The sequence below is a fragment of the Hippopotamus amphibius genome, chromosome 6 (genome assembly GCF_030028045.1).
Source record: "Hippopotamus amphibius kiboko isolate mHipAmp2 chromosome 6, mHipAmp2.hap2, whole genome shotgun sequence".
In the NCBI taxonomy this organism is placed as follows: Eukaryota; Metazoa; Chordata; class Mammalia; order Artiodactyla; family Hippopotamidae; genus Hippopotamus; species Hippopotamus amphibius.
This window is the reverse complement of record NC_080191.1, coordinates 170,476,424-170,495,454: the sequence shown is the minus strand read 5'-3', so window position 1 is coordinate 170,495,454 and position 19,031 is coordinate 170,476,424. Positions and strand designations below refer to the sequence as shown.

The 19,031-nt window shown below is 38.7% G+C and overlaps 2 protein-coding genes across 5 annotated transcripts in view; one reads left to right on the top strand and one right to left on the bottom strand.

The window, feature by feature from the left end:
* Positions 1-19,031, bottom strand: part of PCYT1A (phosphate cytidylyltransferase 1A, choline) — a 62,168-nt gene that overhangs the window by 6,568 nt on the left and 36,569 nt on the right. For all 4 annotated transcript variants that reach the window (XM_057738071.1, XM_057738072.1, XM_057738073.1 and 1 more), the window contains 5 exons: positions 8,514-8,613; positions 3,394-3,510; positions 2,567-2,718; positions 599-677; positions 38-180 (listed from right to left, as the gene is read on the bottom strand). In XM_057738071.1, the coding sequence (XP_057594054.1) occupies positions 38-180; positions 599-677; positions 2,567-2,718; positions 3,394-3,510; positions 8,514-8,613 (591 nt within the window). The remainder of the gene's footprint in view (positions 1-37; positions 181-598; positions 678-2,566; positions 2,719-3,393; positions 3,511-8,513; positions 8,614-19,031) is intronic.
* On the top strand, positions 12,891-13,831 carry LOC130855113 (chromatin modification-related protein MEAF6-like). The gene has a single exon (XM_057738076.1). It carries the CDS (start codon positions 12,903-12,905, stop codon positions 13,488-13,490), a length of 588 nt encoding a protein of 195 aa, XP_057594059.1. The 5' UTR covers positions 12,891-12,902; the 3' UTR covers positions 13,491-13,831.

Here is a 19,031-nt window from a genome sequence, read left to right as displayed (position 1 = left end):
TAGGGCCACGGGACTCTGGGATGAAGCTGAAACTCACATTGATAAAGCTGACGTTGAGCTCCTTTGCCGTGTAGCCCCTCTGTAGGTTCCGCCTGGCGTACACATCATAGTCGCGGACAATTCGGGTGATGATGTCCGATGTGGAGATACCCTCTGTCCTCTGTGTTGGAGCAAACATGCCTAGCCCAAGAACACACACAAACATGGTGACATTCTGATTAGCTCTGGCAGCAGGACTACATGGAAACTGGGAGCCACATTCCTTTCCGCAAAAGTCAGAGTCTGCTATTACTAAGCAAAGTCAGGAGATAGTGACATACAGAAGGAAGACTGAATCAAAGGTTAGGCATAACAAAAGGCCCTAATATTAAGAAAAATACAGGGCTGGAGAAGGGTTTCCTGAAATTAAAAGAGAGATCAAAAGCAGACGTTCACACTGAGAATTGATGGATATGATGCTATGCTTACCTTAACCTCTTATCCAAAGTGTGACCTGAAAGTGGATGCTGAATTTCGCATGGTAAAGCAGCGATGTGGCTGAATCTCTGCCACTGCCCCTAAGACTCCATAACATGAGGGCGCACATCAGCATGCTCACCTGCTTCCTTGATGTGCTTATAAACGTCGTCACTCCCAGCAGAAGAATAAGGGATGTCATCATGGGCCACAAAATCAATCTGAAAATAAGGAGACATTACTTAAAAGCTAGTATAACTGCCACTTAGAAAGAACCAGTAAACACGCTCAGGTCCAGAAAAAGGACCACAAGGAGAGGCCAGACCTCAAACGAACTTTTTGCTTTCTCTCTCCTGCTTTGTTCATAGATTCCACAATTCATTCACAAGCCACCCAACCTAACTGTTCATGCATCATGAACATGAAGCTAGCCAGTTTCTTTTTTAGCGATTCCTCCTGGTCTACTGGAAGTGCTACCCTCACACTGTATGCCCGTCACCATGCTGTGGTAAACAGGCCTAGAGGATTTTCTGGTGTGCTAGTTAGTGGGTGGAGTCAAGGAAAGAAGAAAGGAAACCTCCCCATCCTCCTGGGTCTACAAGGATTGGTTAAATAGGGTTTCTAAAAATATGAGAAAGAGGTCACTTCTTTGTTAACTGGTTTCTCTCTCAGTCCATGAGATGAGTGGGAGTATAAAAATAGCAATCAAGAGCCCTTTTACTAGAATAGATACATCTCTTCTCCTGAGAAATGCAAAACCCAAGGCCATAAAAGACCTCTAGGTCTCAGATCTATCACTTTACTACTGTCAATACCTCTCGCACTGGGATCAATAATTTTTCTAAACCTCATTTATTTATTCCTTCCTGAATAGGCCATATGCCCTTTGCTAATATAACTGCCAACACCACCATACCCAGCTCCCAGAAGCCACTGTAGCGTGACGTACGCGCATCAGGACTGTGTCAGGGACTCTCAGCTAACGTCTCAGCTGCCCATAAACGCCTGTCAGGGACCCGCCGGCAGCAATGTGAAAATAAGAACGGTGAGCAAGCAAGCCCCGTGACTGCGGCCACGCCGCTGACGAGGAGCAAAGGGAGCCTGGAAGTTCCCCTCACGCAGGCTGCCTGGCGCTGCCAGGCTGTGTTGCTGAGAGTACTCTTGCTCCTCACCTTCAACACCACTGGCTGCTAAATGCTGATGCAGAAAAGCTAGAGAACTATAAAAGTTCTGTCTTAATCCTCAATAGTTATAACAGATACCTCTTAGGTTCAGGCCTCCCCAAATACTGCTTTTGAAGTTCCTTGGCTACTTTTGTTCTTTCCTGCCTCAGTGAACAATTCACCTTCAACATTCTACACACCACTGTAGCGAACTGACAATATGCTTGCTGATTCCTCAAGTTCAAGGGCCTCCAACCTGACCTAATAAATTCTTCTCACCTATAAACCCATCTTTTGTAGGAAACCTGTTGCTCTACTGTGGGAAAATAAAAAGGAGATAAGGGTTTTGATGATACCAAGTCACTGAGAAAAACTGAGAAACCTCCCTGGTTTCTGATCCCACATACTTTCTAGCCTGAAATCAAATGTCTTGAAACTAAATTTAAGTCAACACAAGAGAAGTCTATGTTTATATATCTTGTTTCCTGGAACGTGAGCTCGCTGAGAGCACGGCTGGGGCTATGCATACTCTAAAGAGACTGGTGTGCGATGTGGATGGACACACCCACAGTGGGGGAGGGTGGAGGGGCAGCAGACTCACAGCTGAGGAAGTCAGTTTCTAGCCCTGCTAGCCTGTGACCTGGCTATTTGGCCTCTCTGGCCCTGTTCTCATGTGTAAAGTGGAAATCACTAATGACTGTCCATAGGATTTTCGTGGGGTCAAATGAGATATAATGAATGTAGACGTGCTTATAAACCATCAAACCCAAGAAAAATGTCCGGGATGACTATTATTAGAAGTAATAACACTGTCATCTCTTCTACGTGAAATTTACATAGAAGATAGAAGTAAAATAAGGCGAACGGAAAACTAGCCCAAGTACCAGAAGCCTTGAAAGTTGATGGAATTCCAGAACAGGGAATGGGCAATGTGCTCAGGTTCTTACCCGGTGTTCCGCCAGGAACTCTGGCGTCAGGGTCCAGGGGGCGTTCCTCACCACCTCATCCACATAGCGGCAGTGCTGCACGGCATCATAGCGCTCATTTTCATTCATCACGGTGAAGCCTTTGAAGTTGTGCGTTAGTTCATCACTGCAAACTGAGTTCACCACAGCATAAGGTTTCAAGTCAAAGTCCCCTCTGCTTAACCACTCCTCAGTCATCAACCTCTCCCATTTCCTAGGATTGGAACCAATCTCCCCATCTGGATAAGAGTCTTCTGGATGTAGCTCAGTCTGGATAACAATGCTTTTTCTAATCCAAGATAACCTTTGGGAGCAACACTCACTAAATATGTTCACACTTTGGAGAGGAGAGGATACAACAGAGGACTATGATCTTTGGCTTTGAAATAAAACTGCTGCACATTTCTGCATCAATCAACAGTTTTAAAAAATGTTTTCCTATTATACTTTTATTAGACTGGACTGGACCACATAACATTTGCTTAGCAGACTTCTGTACTGCAGTTGATTCAGAATGATAAACTGAAATCTAAAGCAAATGCTATTCTTAAGTGGGCAATGGGGGTCAGATTATAGAAACCCAGCCAAAACCAGAGAGAGAAATCCTGGCCATCTCAAGTCAATGAGCTTGAAGCGTCTCTTTCCAGTTTTATACAGTTCAGGTTTTATACACTTCATGTTCTTCATATACTTCACTATATTTAAAAACCGAAATAAAAGGCAATGTACTCAGGTTATAAAGACAGGAGGAAAAAGGCTACTATAATTTTTTTCTGGACAGCACCTAAAGTCATCAGAAGTTTTCTTACCTCCCACAATGAGGTATGTATTAGGGAAAAGGTTCTTTGCTTGCATTAGAGCCCGGGCATGACCAGAATGAAATAAGTCAAATATTCCATCTGCATAAACTCTCACAGGCCGTTCACCTAAATCCAAAGGAAAGAATATATCACAGAAACGCACTGATTCATGACTCCATATTTAACAAATGGAAATGGCACTGTAGGACTGTTCCATCCCTGCACAACCCCCTTCTAAGGTGTTCTCTGGATATTCACCTTAATTTGGGGTGTTTTGGGGTTGTGAGGAATAACACGAAGACTTCCTTGACTACAAAGACCCTCTTGGCATCATATCCACAAACTGTCTTTGTTAGCCTGGTTGTACCAAAGTGCTCAGGTAATCGGATTTCATGATTTTTTTTTTTTAATTTACTGGCTGCATTGGGTCTTTGTTGCTGCACACAGGCTTTCTCTAGTTGTGGCGAGCAGGGGCTACTCTTCATTGTGGTGCGTGGGCTCCTCATTGTGGCGGCCTCTGTTGTTGCGGAGCACGGACTCTAGAGTGCAGGTTCAACAGTTGTGGCACATGGGCTTAGTTGCTTCATGGCACGTGGGATCTTCCCAGGCCAGGGCTCGAACCCATGTCCCCTGCACTGGCAGGTGTATTCTTAACCACTGCACCACCTAGGAAGTCCCTGATTATTTTTTCTTAAAGTTATTTTAGAAGTGAAGGGAAGAGTTATATAAGAGATATGTCTTAAACTTCAAAATCTTCATCTCTGGTTTATGTTTAAACATCAGTCATGTTTGAACAGAGTATAATTAAACTATCCTCTGGCAGCTTGCTCTCTCATTTTCAAGCTGCCTTGATTGCCAATGACTAATGCTTTGCTGTGAAAACAAAATACTTTGCTTTGAAAGTAAAGAGTCATTCAGAGGGGTGAGATTGAAAAAGAGGGAAGGTAAGTACCAGTTATCAATTTATTGCTTCTCAGTCCCAGATTCACCTTCAATACCTGCTCTGTGATAACAGATGGAACACCTTTAAGCACTTCTCCTTCATAGTGAGCATGTTACACTTTCTCAGTAGAGGGTGATACACCAAGTATTTGAAAATCAAATATAAATATTTTAAGACTTTATATTAGAGCCTTTCCTCTTCTCCTGTCCACTAGTGAGAATAACAGAGAACTGACTGTCAATTTACTTTTAGTGGTAGTGGACTATGAAAGAAAAGGCAGGAAATGATCTCTTGGGGTACAAGACTAATTCCAAAGCAAAATAAACACAGAGAATGAAATGAATAATGGCTCATCATGCTTCAAATGATAACTCTACTGAGTCCTAGTAACATATTTCTACCACGTGAATAAAAGAAGAGCTGTTCACTGCAGCAGCAGAAAATAACAGTAGGAGCATCTACACCATTCTGGGAAAGAAGGGCCAGAGCCTCATCAAATACACCATACTGAAGGTAGGTATAAGATACATCTCCTTCCTGCCTTGAGGACAGTGAATCAAGGGTTCTCAGGAGGTTTATGGACTTTTCTTTATAGACAGCTTCATCCATAAACAAGTAGTTTTTAAACTGAGAAATCATACACTGCTGATAGAAATATAAATTGGTACAACTTTTAAGAAAGGCAATTAGGCAATATCTGTCAAAAGACAAATGACAAATATTTACAGCCTTTGGCCCAGCTATTCCAATTTTAGGAATTTATGTCACAGATGTGTTTGTAAACATGTATGCAGATTGCATTATTCATTGCAGCACTGTTTGTAATATCGAAAGTTTGGAAACAACCTAAATTACAGTGGAAGACTGAATATGGCATGATCCACCCCCTAAAAGTGTGGGAAGATTTATATACTATTTGCTTAGATATCCACAAGAAATTGGTAATTCTGGTTGCCTATAAGAGGTATACTAGGTGGCTGTGAGACAGTGGTGAGAGGAAGACATTTCACTCTGTGTTCTTTTTGTACTTTATGAATGTTAGGCCATGGGAATGTATTGATTTTATAATATAGGAAATAAAATTTTTAAATAAAATAAATACACCAATACAATGAAAAACTGAGAAATAATATGATGGATGTAAGAGTCAGAAAAGTTATAGCTCAAGCTTGCCAAACAGCCTCATTCCTCTATAATCTTAATTTCTTTAAGCCTCAGTTTCCTCATCTATAAAACAAAGCAAAACAAAACAAAATCTGAGTAGTATAATCTCTCTTCTACATCCTAGAAATCATGACCATGAAGTAACTAACATACTTCTGTCTTTCCTAAACAAGTCCACAGTGGCTATGATCTCACTCTATTTGATCCTAAAAGACAAAGGATAGAATATAAAATTCAAGAATACTGTATTGTTGTTTCTTTGCCATTAGTATATAACAAGGGCAAAGTGAGATGAGGGAGATTTAGCTCAGTAAACACATTTCCTGGATAGTGGCAGAACACTGTTGATTGAGTGGCTATTTGCCAGCAGTTAAACATCCCATATTAGGTCAAGTCACCTCTGAACCCTTTCTTGGACCAATCTCAGATGTGCCCCTTGCCCTCTTCAGCATCTCCCAACCTCCCAACCTCTCAATTCCCCATGACTTAACTGCAAGTCTTTGGCAAACCCAGGCTGGTATATTAATCAAATGACCAGAAGGGGCCACTGTTCAACTGAAAATCTGGGGAGAAAGCAGGAGTTACCCATTCTTTTACCAAGTGGCTACTGGCCAGGATGACTACACCTGCTGACTTACATCTGTTGTTCCAGCATACTAGCAAGAGCAATTGCTTTCACTCTCAAAAATGGTCTTGGTTTGGATTATAAATTATAGTCCTTTCACTACTGCTAGACTAAGTAACTAGATAGTCTCCTTTAAGCAGAAGAGACCTGAGTTTCAACTTATTACCTCTTCTGATATATTCTCTCAAATAGCTACCATTGAAACATTCTATCTTTAACAGATTTCCACTGCCCTTCAGACTCTGCCTTTTTTTTCCTTTCTCCAAGAGAACATACTGCTGGGTTTTTTTCATCTTCTAAAAGAGATGATCTTCTCATCTCTCAAGCCGTATTCCTTTTATCTCTAAGTAGTGAGTTTACTCCAAGATTACACAAACTTACCTTTTGTACTCGCTTAACCTCCCTAACTGAAAACCTGGGGGCAGGGGTTTTCACTAATTATGGCATGTGTAGATTCTTTATTGGTTTATTCCTTGTCTGGCACTGGCATGAAGACAGTCAACTACTTGGTTATTTAACATAAAACTGAACAGACAGAATAAGATAAAGGAAAAACCAGAGGTCAAATTAGACTGGCAAACTTTATAGGCTAATTTGTGACTATTTGTTTCACCCAAAATACAATCAGCTTGCTGATGGCCTTCTATTATTTATAACTAATGTCTTTGTAAAGAGTAGTACCACTTCAGGATGAAAAGAACATAAAGATGGAAAAACGTAAATTTTAGCTTTAATCCTATCACTAATTATTTGTTTTACTGTAGGGGAAACTTCACTTCTTAGTTTCTATGGACCTTTATTCATGTATATAATGAAGAGACTATAAAGTATATAATCTCATAAATGACTTACTTGTAAAATTCTACTATTCTAAAATTTTTAGAAATTAGATTAGTTAGTGTTTGTTAATTATGTTTCAAAACTTGGAAACATACATACATTTTTCCTACCACAAATGGTAACGTGGCGAGATTAGCAACAAGCTGGATAATATAACTAACGTGATCAGATCTGAGTGAGGAACTGCATTCTGAATGCGTGTCATTAAAGAGTATATGAAAAGTTCTTGCCCCCAACAGGCTCTACTATCACATCTGAATGTGATCCTTGAACTGTCTAGTGGCATTCTGAAGTCTAACTGGCCACCACTACACTGCTACATATAACCTGTCCTTCCTTGTTGTCATTTTACTCTGCCCCATTAGCCTGCCTATTTCTGAAGTAAGAGGAGCCAAACCCAAAAAATCACATCATAAATCAGAAGAGTTGTGATCAAATGAGCTATATCTAAACACTTTTGCAAAAGGAAAGCACTGTCTGGAATTCTGAGGACCCCAAAACCATACTCCATACAGCCAAGATCTAGCCTAAGGGTATTGGGATCCCTGGCCTGACACTGTCCAGCATTCACTTCTATTCATATTTCACAACTCCTAAGTTACAACAGAGAGTAAACCCAATTAAGAAATAACTACAAATATCTTCTATATACTGAAAATGTATAGATTTGTGGCTATAACTGCCTCTTATTCCCTAGTGCTTGCCTGGGTTGAGTCCAGCCCTACATTTACAGAGAAACATTTACCACAATAATCGTAAGAAATGAAAAAGGATTGGAAAAAAAAAGGAGAACTGGAGAACTTACGGAGAAGTAAAAACAGATGCCTACAGGACTTTGTATTCATAACACATGCTCATGGAAGTTTCTATTTATGATGATCCCTAAAACCAACTGCCCAAAACAAGAAGAGTATCTAGAATACATATTAATAATTTATGAGGCCAAAATTGCTACTTAATGATGTAAACTAAGTATACAAATAAAGAGTATGGGTTTTGAAAATAATAAAGCAAGTCTTTAAAAAACCTGGAAAACTATAACATTAATAAAGACAAAATTAAGTGATGAGCATCTCCCAACATGGGATATTTTTGTCCTCTATCAATCAGCAGCATCATAGCTAGTTTACTGACTGACAGAAAACTTGTGGGGAAATTCTGAAGGCTATTAAAAATGGGACAGACAGTCTGACATATTATTTGGACCTTTGTAAAAACAGACGAGATTACAGATCAGCGCAAGCTAATATCTTATTGTCTCTGCTCCTCTGTATCTCACAGCTGTGATGATAGCCCAAAAAAAAAGTGGGTACCACTGTATCTCATAGCTGTGACAAAACACTGGGAAATAAGTATACAATAAGAAGAAAAAATAAAATTTTACGGAGTACAGTTATCCTTCCAAACAACAGCAAGGGAGATGGAAGGAATTCCTCTCTCAACTAGCTTTTACAGGTAAACTGAGAGAAAAACATAGAGAGTAGATGTATATTTGAAAAATACAATTGAATGCTAAAAACAATAGTAAAACAACAAAATAATTCATCATTTACTTACAAGGAGTTCCTCTGCTGGCTTCTTCCATAGTTACCCTGACATAGGGCTTACTAAAGTCTACTTCAATTTCATCAGAAAAAGGCGCTGGTTGCCGTAAGCCCTTAAGAAGAGGAAAGTGAAGGAAAAGAAAAATTCAATGGTATAATACTCAAAATGAAATACTCAAAAAACAGCAGCTTTAAAGAATAATCAGTTATTCAATATGCTGTGATTAAAATTTTTTCCTAAAGCTTCATAACCTTAAAAAGAAAAAAGATAAAAGCATTCCAAACTCACAAGTGAAAATTGCATCTTTTTACCAAATGGGCAAATCATGGCATGAAAGATAAATGTCTTGATGGTGATTTCAGGATACGACTGAGGAAGGTGGCTGGGAACCTAAGCACAGTCCCAACTAACTGGGTCCAAAATGATGGCTCCTCTGCCAGACAGCAGAATAGCCAACCCTGATCTATGTGACAAAATTGCCAAGGTTCACAAGTGTATTTTCATACCACTTCAACCATGGGCTGGGAAGGCAAACAGCTGCCATGTGCGTTAAGTATAATACAATACTGTGTAATGCTTTACACTGTAAATATGTTCTAATTCTCATTAACAGCCCTGTGAGGCAAGTAGTACAATACAGTAAGTCCCTTACATACGAACGAGTTCCATCCCGCGAGCTAGTTCGTAAGTCTAATTTGTTCGTTGAGTCCAACAAAGTTAGCCTAGGTACCCAACACAGTCAACTATATAGTACTGTACTGTAACAAGTTTATAGTACTTTTCACACAAATAATACATAAAAAACAAACAAACACAAAAAAATAAAGAACACACTTTTAATCTTAGAATACAGTACCTTGAAAAGTACAGTAGTAGTACAACAGCTGGCATATAGGGGCTGGCACTGAGTGAACGCGCAAGATGAGTTACTGATCTGAGGAGCGAGAGGAAGTGGGAGACAGTAGAGCTGAAGGATCGTCAGCAATAGGAGACGGAGGGCAAGCTGCAAGTTCACCCACGCCTGATGCCACTGGACATGCGAACGCATGTTCACATCTTTGAAAGTTTGCAACTTGAAGGTTCGTATGTAAGGGACTTCCTGTAGTTAGTATCCTCAATGTAAAGATGAGGAAAATTTGATTCAGAGAAGTTACACGAATTGCATGCAATTACTCACAGGCAAAGAGGAAATAAGAATGCAGGTGTGCTCTTTCCTCTATAGAGGAAAGCCTTACTTAAGAATTGTTGTTAAATTTACTCCTAAGTATTTTATTCTATTTGATGCTTTTGTAACTGTTTTCTTAATTTTATTTTTGGATTGTTCCTTTCCAGTATATAGAAATGCAATTGATTTATATGTGTGTATGTATATTAGCGTAGTTTCAGTTGACTCTTATCTCCTATGGTTTTGTTAAACTCAATTATCAGTTCTAGCAGTTTGGTAGATTCCTTAGGATTGTCTACATATGAGATCATGTTGTCTGTGAATAAAGACAGTTTAACTTATTCCTTTCCAATCTGGATGCCTTTGATTTCCTTTTATTATCCCTTATTGCACTAATTGAAACCTCTAGTACAATGCTGAACAGAGGTGGCAAGTACAAATATCCTTGCCTTGTTACCAGTCTTAGGAGAGAAACATGTAATCTTTCAACATTAAGTATTATGTCAGCTATAAGTGTTTCTTTGATGTCCTTTATCAGGTTGAGAAATCGCTCTTCTTTTTGTAGTTTGTTGAGAGTTTTTTGTTTTTTTGGTTTTTGCTTTTAAGTTGCTCCAAGCTGCTTGTGGGATCTTAGTTCCCCAACCAGGGATCAAACCCAGGCCATGGCAGTGAAAGTGCTGAGTCCTAGACACTGGACCACCCAGGAATTCCCTGTTGAGAGTTTTTTAATGAACAAGTGTTAGATTTTGTCACATGCTTTTTCTACATTATTGAAACAATCATATTTTGGTTTTGTCTTTTAATATGTTAATTATGGTGTATTAGATTAATTGATCTTGGAATGTTAAGCCAACCTTGCATTCCTGAGTAATTATGGTATATTAGATTAATTGATCTTGGAATGTTAAGCCAACCTTGCATTTCTGAGTAATTATGGTGTATTAGATTAATTGATCTTGGAATGTTAAGCCAACCTTGCATTCCTGAGTGAAATTCTGCTTGGTCACGTTGTATAAATCTTTTTACATGTTCTTGGATTGAATTTGTTAATATATTGTTAAGGATTTTTACATCTAAGTTTGTGATGGAATTTGAACTATAGTTTTCTTTTCCTGTGCTATTTTTGCTTGTCTTTGATATCTGGCCCCATAAAATGGGTTAGGAAATATTCTCTCCTCTATTTTCTGAAAGTGTATAGGACTGGTATTATTTCCTCCTCAAATGTTTGATAGAATTCACCAATGAAGTCATCTGTGTCTGGCTTTGTCTTTGTGGGAAGATTTTTAAAAGACAATTCAATATTTTTACTTGGGATAGGTCTATTCAGATTTTCTATTTTTTGGGGGGTCAGTTTTGGCAATTTGTCTCTTTCTATGAATATGTCTATTTCATCTAAATTGTCACATTTTTTTGGCATGAAGTTGTTCATAATATTCCCTTACAATTCTTTTCATTTCTGTTGGGCTATAGTGATGTTTACTTAGAATTTTAAATTATACACAAACCACACTGTGACTGGGCTAAATTCAGAAACTGGGAAGACATTGTCTTATGTTGATTTCAGATAAGGATATATTTTTAAAATAAGGTTTTAAAATTAAAACACATTTCTTTTAAAGAGCACTAATAAAAGCTTAGTTTAAATTACGCTAAAGCTACAAGAAAAACATTTTTAGGAGACATGTGTGTGTTATCCTTTTTGTAGAACATTTTTAAGAAGATGTTAAGAACAGACCAAGGACCCAAACGTGTGATTTTCCGAAGTTATTACAGATTTACCTACAGATTAAATTAGAAAAAACAATTTATCCTCTGGAAGTTAGTACTCAAAGAGTTGCCTAACAGTAATTTGTATTTCTAAAAGTATATGCTAGTCACAAAGTAACAGACATTCTATGATTCCCTCTACATGAAGGTCAAAAAGAGGCAAAGCTAATCTATGGTGAATAGAAACCAGAGAACAAAGAAAAAATCTGGGGAAAGAGGATACTGACTAGCAGGGGCATGAGGGAGTCTTCTGAGTGCACCAGTGATTACATGGATCTATACACACATAAACATTTATTGAGCTGTACACTTAAGGTTTGTGCACTCTACTGTATGTAAGTTATACCTCAAGAAACAAATGCCATTCAGCCATAAAAAGGAATGCAGTACTGATATCTGCTACGACATGGATGAACCTTGAAAACATGTTAAGTGAAAGAAGCCAGCCACAAAAGGCCATTTATTGCATACATTCTATTTAATCCCTATTCTGGGATTCTATACAATCCCAGAATAGGAGAACTTATAGACAGAAAGTAGAGTAGTGCTTCCACTGGGCTGGAAGGGTTGAGGAGAAATGGGGAGTGACTCTTGATGAGTACAGGGTTTCTCTCTGGAGTGATGAAAATGTTCCAAAATGTATTATGATGGTGGCTGCACAAGTCTGTGAATATTCTAAAAACCACTGAACTGCACACTCTAAAAGCATAGGTGAATTACAATGGTATATGAACTATATCTCAATGACATTGTTTATATATAATATAAAAATACATGAAACAAATAGAAAAAATTGCACTTATTAACAATAGTACATGTGGATAAAAGACAGCCTTACTGTGTTCTCTGAAATGTATTATCAATGGCATGCTGGAGTCAGTTGTTAAATATTCATATATTTTGAGGGCTGGTTATTAAATCATTGGCAGCTTGAAATCAGCCACAGAAATCAGTAAATGCTACATGTCAGAGGTTTGTTCCCCCCAGTAAGCCAGCTTACTAGGTTGCCACTGGTTATTCTGCAAATTTAGAATGAGATCAGTTCAGAGGTTATTACAGGGAGGAAGAAATGGACTTGTGGATTTTTCCATTAATACTGCAGTGGGAGTAAAGAGTGTGACAGATAAAAGATTTTGCGAAGGAAGAATAGGCAAGACATGGTAAAAAGAAAATACATTGTTACCTGAGAAAAAGAGGCGTTTATAATAATTGAGCTTTTGAACTGAAGAAAATAAGACTGTGGTACCATCAGCAGGAATAAAGAGTTTTTTAAAAAGGAGTGGAGATCAAAGAAAATAAGAACTGACAGTCTTTGAATCTGGAGATTCAAATGACTATTGGAGACCTTCTAGAATATATTAGTGAAAGTCAGAACACCAGCGCCTTAAATAAAACTGAAAGACAAGGAAACAGATTAGTAATAATCTCTCAGTTAAAGATGTACGGCCAAGCGCCCGCCTCAGCCCAACATGGCGATGCACAACAAGGCGGCCCCGCCGCAGATCCCGGACACCCGGCGGGAGTTGGCAGAGCTCGTGAAGCGGAAGCAAGAGCTGGCGGAAACACTGGCAAACTTGGAGAGACAGATCTATGCTTTTGAAGGAAGCTACCTGGAAGACACTCAGATGTATGGCAACATGATTCGTGGCTGGGATCGGTATCTGACCAACCAAAAAAACTCCAATAGCAAAAACGATAGAAGGAACCGGAAGTTTAAGGAAGCAGAGCGGCTCTTCAGTAAATCTTCAGTTACTTCAGCAGCTGCAGTAAGTGCATTGGCAGGAGTTCAGGACCAGCTCATTGAAAAGAGGGAGCCAGGAAGTGGGACGGAAAGTGATACTTCTCCAGACTTCCACAATCAGGAAAACGAGCCCAGCCAGGAGGACCCTGAGGATCTGGATGGATCTGTGCAGGGAGTGAAACCTCAGAAGGCTGCTTCTTCTACTTCCTCAGGGAGTCATCACAGCAGCCATAAAAAACGAAAGAATAAAAACCGGCACAGGATTGATCTGAAGTTAAACAAAAAACCACGAGCTGACTATCAGAAGACTCATTAGTGCAGAAGCGTCCAGGCTACAGAACCCTGCTTCCCTCCTCCGACCTCACAAAGATAAACATCCCTCACCTGACTACGTGGCCATCCACCTCTGCTTTCCCAGACCCAGTGCCTGTGACTCTGAGTAGTTTGTTCTGAAATGTGGTGACAAACAAGTCATTTCTGTAAGACCACATCGGATCATTTACTTTGTGTCATTTTTTAGTAACAGAACTGCAGGAAGACCCAAGACATGGTTATAGTCCCAGCAAGTTGCTAACTGCATTTCTCCCTTCTCGGAATGAATCTCTCCCCCCAAACTGGCTGGCACCAGCTTCATCTGTGATGTGCATCAAGAAATGTTCTCTGGGTTTGTTTTATGCTGAACATAGAACACAGGTCATATTTCAGAGGGAGGCTGTAAATATGTGGCATTTTCTTATTTTGTTTGTGTTTTATCATTTTTCTATTACTGTTTTTATCATCTTATTTTCTTTGGGGACTTTTTGTAATGCCATTGTACAGCTCATACCTTCGTGCTGACATATCTGATAATCTGTTTCGTGCAGTTGCCAATATTCTTAACTGAAAATAATCTGGTTTACCATAAATAAAATGGGGACTTGGGGAAAAAAAAAAAAAAGATGTACGGCCAAAACAAAACGGTACCTAGAGGGGACAGAAGGATCAAATAGCACCCCCCTCCCCTTTTTTTTAAAGTTGAGGAGATCTGTACATGTCTGAGACAAAGGAAAAGGAGCCGAACAGACTGAAAATACTAGAGAAGAAAATAGCAGATAATTAAGGAAGCAAGAGTCTAGAAGAATGACAGGGAACGGCCTCAAAGGAGAGTAGGGAGGAAGCTGTTAGCCCTATAAGTAATTAGGTCACATTTTTCTAAAAGCAGAAGAAAGGAAAGGTGATAAAACGATAATACTGGACGTAAAGGAGGAAAGATGTATAAACTTATAGCTGATGCCCTTAATTTTTCTCAGTATAGTAAAGAAGAAAATGAAGTTCCGTATAAAGAACAGGGACCTTGGTAGCACAGCGATTAAGAATCTGCCTCCTATTGCAGGGGACATGGTTCAATTACTGGCTGGGGGAGACCCCACATGCCTTGGAGCAACTAAGCCTGAGAGCCACGACTAATGAGCCCACGCTCCACAACTACTGAAGCCCACGTGCCTAGAGCCCGTGCTCTGCAACAAGAGAAGCCACCGCAATGAGAAGCCCATGCACCACAACAAAGAGTAGCCTCCGCTCCCCACAACTACAGAAAGCCCACACACAGCAACGAAGACCCAATGCAGCCAATAAAAAATTAATTAATTAATTAAAAAACAGGGACCTTGGAATGAGACTGAAAACTTGAGGAAAGTACAAAATATTTAGAATAAATGTCGTGGGAAATGTACATATTTGAGCATCAGCAAGTGATTAATGGAACTCTTGAGCATGATATTCAGCCCAGGTCAAGCTAGGAACTTTAATCTTTAGAAGGCCAAGTTAATAGGTCCAGGAAGAAAAACAAAGAATTAACAGAAACTGAAACATCAAGGGTTAGGCCCTGGTGAATGGAACAGACACAGGAAAGAGAAGTGAGCAGTTAAGGAGAAAGAGGTATCTAGACATTTCTCCAAACAAGATACACTAATGGCCAAAAACACATGAAAAGGTGCTCGACAGTATTAGTCATTATGGAAATGCAAATCAAAACCATAACAAGACACTGCTCCACACCCACTAGGACAGCTAAAAGCAAAAAAACAGGCAACAACAGTGATGGCAAGGATGTGGAGAAACTGGAACCTTCATACACTGTTGCTATGAATGTAAACTGGCACACAGCTTTGGAAAACAGTTCTTCAAAATGTTAGACAAAGACTACCATATGACCTAGAAATTACATTCCCAGGTATATAAGCAAGAGAACTGAAAACGTATGTTTAAAAAAAATCTTGTACATGAATAATGTTCCTAACATTATTCACAATAGTCAAAAAGTGGAAATAATCTAAATGTCCCACAACTGATGAATGGATAAACAAAGCAGTACGTCTGTAAGGATTCATCCATAAAATGAAATGAAATACTGATAAACACTACCACCTGGATGGACCCTGAAAACACTGTGCTAAATAAAAGAAGCCAGACTTAAAAGGCCATGTATTGTGTGATTATATGAAATGTCCAGAATAGGCAAATCCCTAGAGAGAGAAAGTATATTAGCGGTTGCCAATGTGTAGAGGGAGACAGGAAGAGGTTGCCAGGGTGTAGAGGGAGGCAGGAAGAAGGAATGACTGCTAATGGGTACCGGGTTTCTTTTTGTGCTGATAAGGATGTTCTGCAATTAGATAATGGTGATGGTTTTACAACATCGTAAATTTTCAGTATTAAAAACCACTGAATTGTACATTTTAAAATGATTAAAATGGTGAACTTTATGTATGTGAATTTTATCTCAATTTTAAAAGATACATTAAATGTCCTATCTTTCATAACTCTCGTTTCTTCAGTCTTCCTTGTATCCTGTGTACATTCCAAGGTAGAAGGCAAATGCAGCTGTCCCTCCTGGCTAGAATTTGTGCTGAATTGATTCCTCCTAAGTATAGAGAATGAAACCTAAGGTTCTTCAGCTACAACAGATCAGCAAAATCTTTAATTCTCTAGAGTTGCCTCCAGTTAGAATGAGTTGTATTTTTAAAAACACCCTATTACTCTCTTCTCAGTTAAAGAACAGTGCCCCTAAAAGCTGAGGTTTATAAAAGCAAGACTAAGTATTTCTACCTATGTTCTAAAACAAACCTCCTTCATTTTAACCTCAAAGGAATCTCATGGAATAATACTGCTTTCAAGTCTTTTGACTCTCTGGTAGTGAAGTATAAATGAAAGGGCAAGGGTTTAGGACTTGCAAGAACTCAGATCTAAATCCCAGCTCTATCACTTAACAGCTATGAAATCACAGCAAGCTTCTAGAGCTTTCATTTCATCTTCTATAAAATGGAAGATACTAATACCTACTCCGTAAGGTTGCTATAAGGATTAAATAAAACAGGATATGCAAAATAACTAGCACAATGTTTTGCATATGAGTAGGCACTTAACAAACCTACAATATCAGTTCAGTTTCTCTTCCATTCTATGGAACACAGGTTTCATTACGCCAACAAAATTAATTAACTTGTATTAATCTGAGAGGTTGGCTATAATGCCATATAAAGTGTCTAAGTCCATGGGAATTATAACTAACACTATCACAATCACAAATTACAACTTATAATGAGCACCATTATCCCCCAAATTATGAACAAACTTCTGCAGGCAATACTGCTTCCATAAAAACTTTCTCCTGATTATGTTCACAAATATTAACTCACTATTCCTCAAAATTCTAGCGAAAGAGAATAAAAGATTCTGATGTCCTTATTAATAGGAGAGAGGAGGTAACTCAAATAATATAATACTAGAACTTGATATTGGCTACCCAGCATGTACTCTATTTCCAAGGATTCATAAACATTTTTCAGCAAAAAGTTTCAGAATGACACAGAGAAACATTTCCCATTTACCCAAACATTCTGCACAAATGGTAATATATCCTCCTGAGTTCCAAATTATTTCAATAATGTCAGGGAAGAGGCTCTAGGGTCAAGAGGAATACCATGTAGTATGAGAAAGAAGGGATAAGGAACAGAGCAGAAAGATTCTAACCCCCAGGGATCTGTTAAGAAAAAAAGAAAGAAAGAAAGAAAAAGAAAACAATCATTCTCCCTGATTCCTGTTGCCATTTCAATGGATGTAAACAATGAACTCATCTATCTAACTACTATTTGGATGTCTCACAGACCTTCTAAGTTGAACTTGTACTAAACTCAATGCCTTCCCCCTAAAATAGCTCTTCCTTCTGTATTTTTCATCTGAATGAGAGACACCCCACCTACACAAACTACCTAAGACTGAAACCTTGGAGTCATCCTTAACACCTCTCATCCTCTGCATCCTGATAATTTCCAAGAATTGTCTACTTTACTTTTTAAAAACTTAAAATTTATCTTGTCCTCTCTGTATCTACTGCCTTACTTTAATCCCTCATCATTTCCAACCTGGATCATTACAATAATCTCACAACTAGTCCTGTGGCTCCTGTCTATCCCTGTTGCAACCAATCCTTTCCAAAGCAATCAGGATGATCTTCTAAACTGTATATCTGATCACATTACCTACAGGAGTAAGTTCAAATTCCTTAGCACAGCATACAAGTTCCTTCATGAGCAGACACTTGCTTTACCTTACCTACTGCAGATTCTTATTCTGAACTTTAAACTCCAGTAATGTTACTTGCAATTTGCTAAATATACTATTATTTCACAATTCTGAAGTTGTAGTCTCCTGTCCATTTCTTGAATTCCTATTTAGCCTTCAAAGTTCAACTCAGAAATAATCTCCTCAATGAAGCTTTTCCAAAACCACTGTCCTAACCCCTCAGTCAAAGTTTATCTGCTGCTCCTCTAGAGGGTCATCGTACCTCTAACTCACTTCTATTTGGCCCTTTTCATACTGTATCTTAATTTTTTGTCTCTTTCCCCTATTTGCCTGTGAGCTTCTTAAGGGCAAGGCCATCTCTTCATCTTTGCATCTCAATGCATAGCAAATGACACACACAGGTTCTCAACATACGTAGTTTGAAATGAGGTTGTAAGATCTATTAAGTTCTGTAAGCAGAACTTCGGCCAATTTTTATCCCTTAATTTTTCCTCCTTAACTCTTTTCTCTCCTTATATCCATTCTATCCTGACCTACCAACCCAGCTACCAAATACTTGGTGATCCTTCCTATTCTTTTCCCTGCTCTCAAGGAAAGCATTTTCTAAAGCTTGTGAGATCTGAGCTATAGAGCTCTACATTATGCTCACATCTCTCAAAGGTAAAGTCTTGTTTATCTTAATACTCCTAGTAACCACTACCATGCTGACACATTGTAAATATGTGATAAAATCTTGTTTGTTCAACCCAAATATCAACTAATGAGTGGATAAATAAAATGTGGTGTGTGGTATATGATGAAATGTTATTTGTCAATAAAAAAAAATTAATACTGACCATGCTACATTAAATCATGAAAACATGCTCAGTGAAAGAAGCCAGCCACAAAAGACCACCTACTGTAAATTGCTATTTGCATGCAATGTCCAGAATAGGCAAATGTAAAGGGACAAAGTAGATCAGTGGTTTCTAGAGGATGGGGAGGTTGGGAGGAAATGGGAAGTGACTGATAAAGGGTATGAGGCTTTTCTGGGGAGTGATAAAAATATTCTAAAATTGGTGGTGGTGATGAATATATTAAAAACCATTGAATTATACAGTTTAAATGGGTGGATTTATGATCTCAGTAAAGTTGTTATAAAAAAGAAAAAACCTTGTTTGTGTTTGCTACAGAGTTGAAAGTGATTCAGAGATAGAAAGCACATGTGTACAGTGGAGATGACACACAAGTTTATTTAGCAGACACTCCTCATTAGAGTCAGTCCAGCCTGTAGGGTGAGTAAATCTTTGACCATTAG

Coding starts and splice junctions, on each gene's coding strand:
- LOC130855113 (XM_057738076.1), top strand. CDS start 12,903: ATGGCGATGCACAACAAGGCGGCCCCGCCGCAGATCCCGGACACCCGG.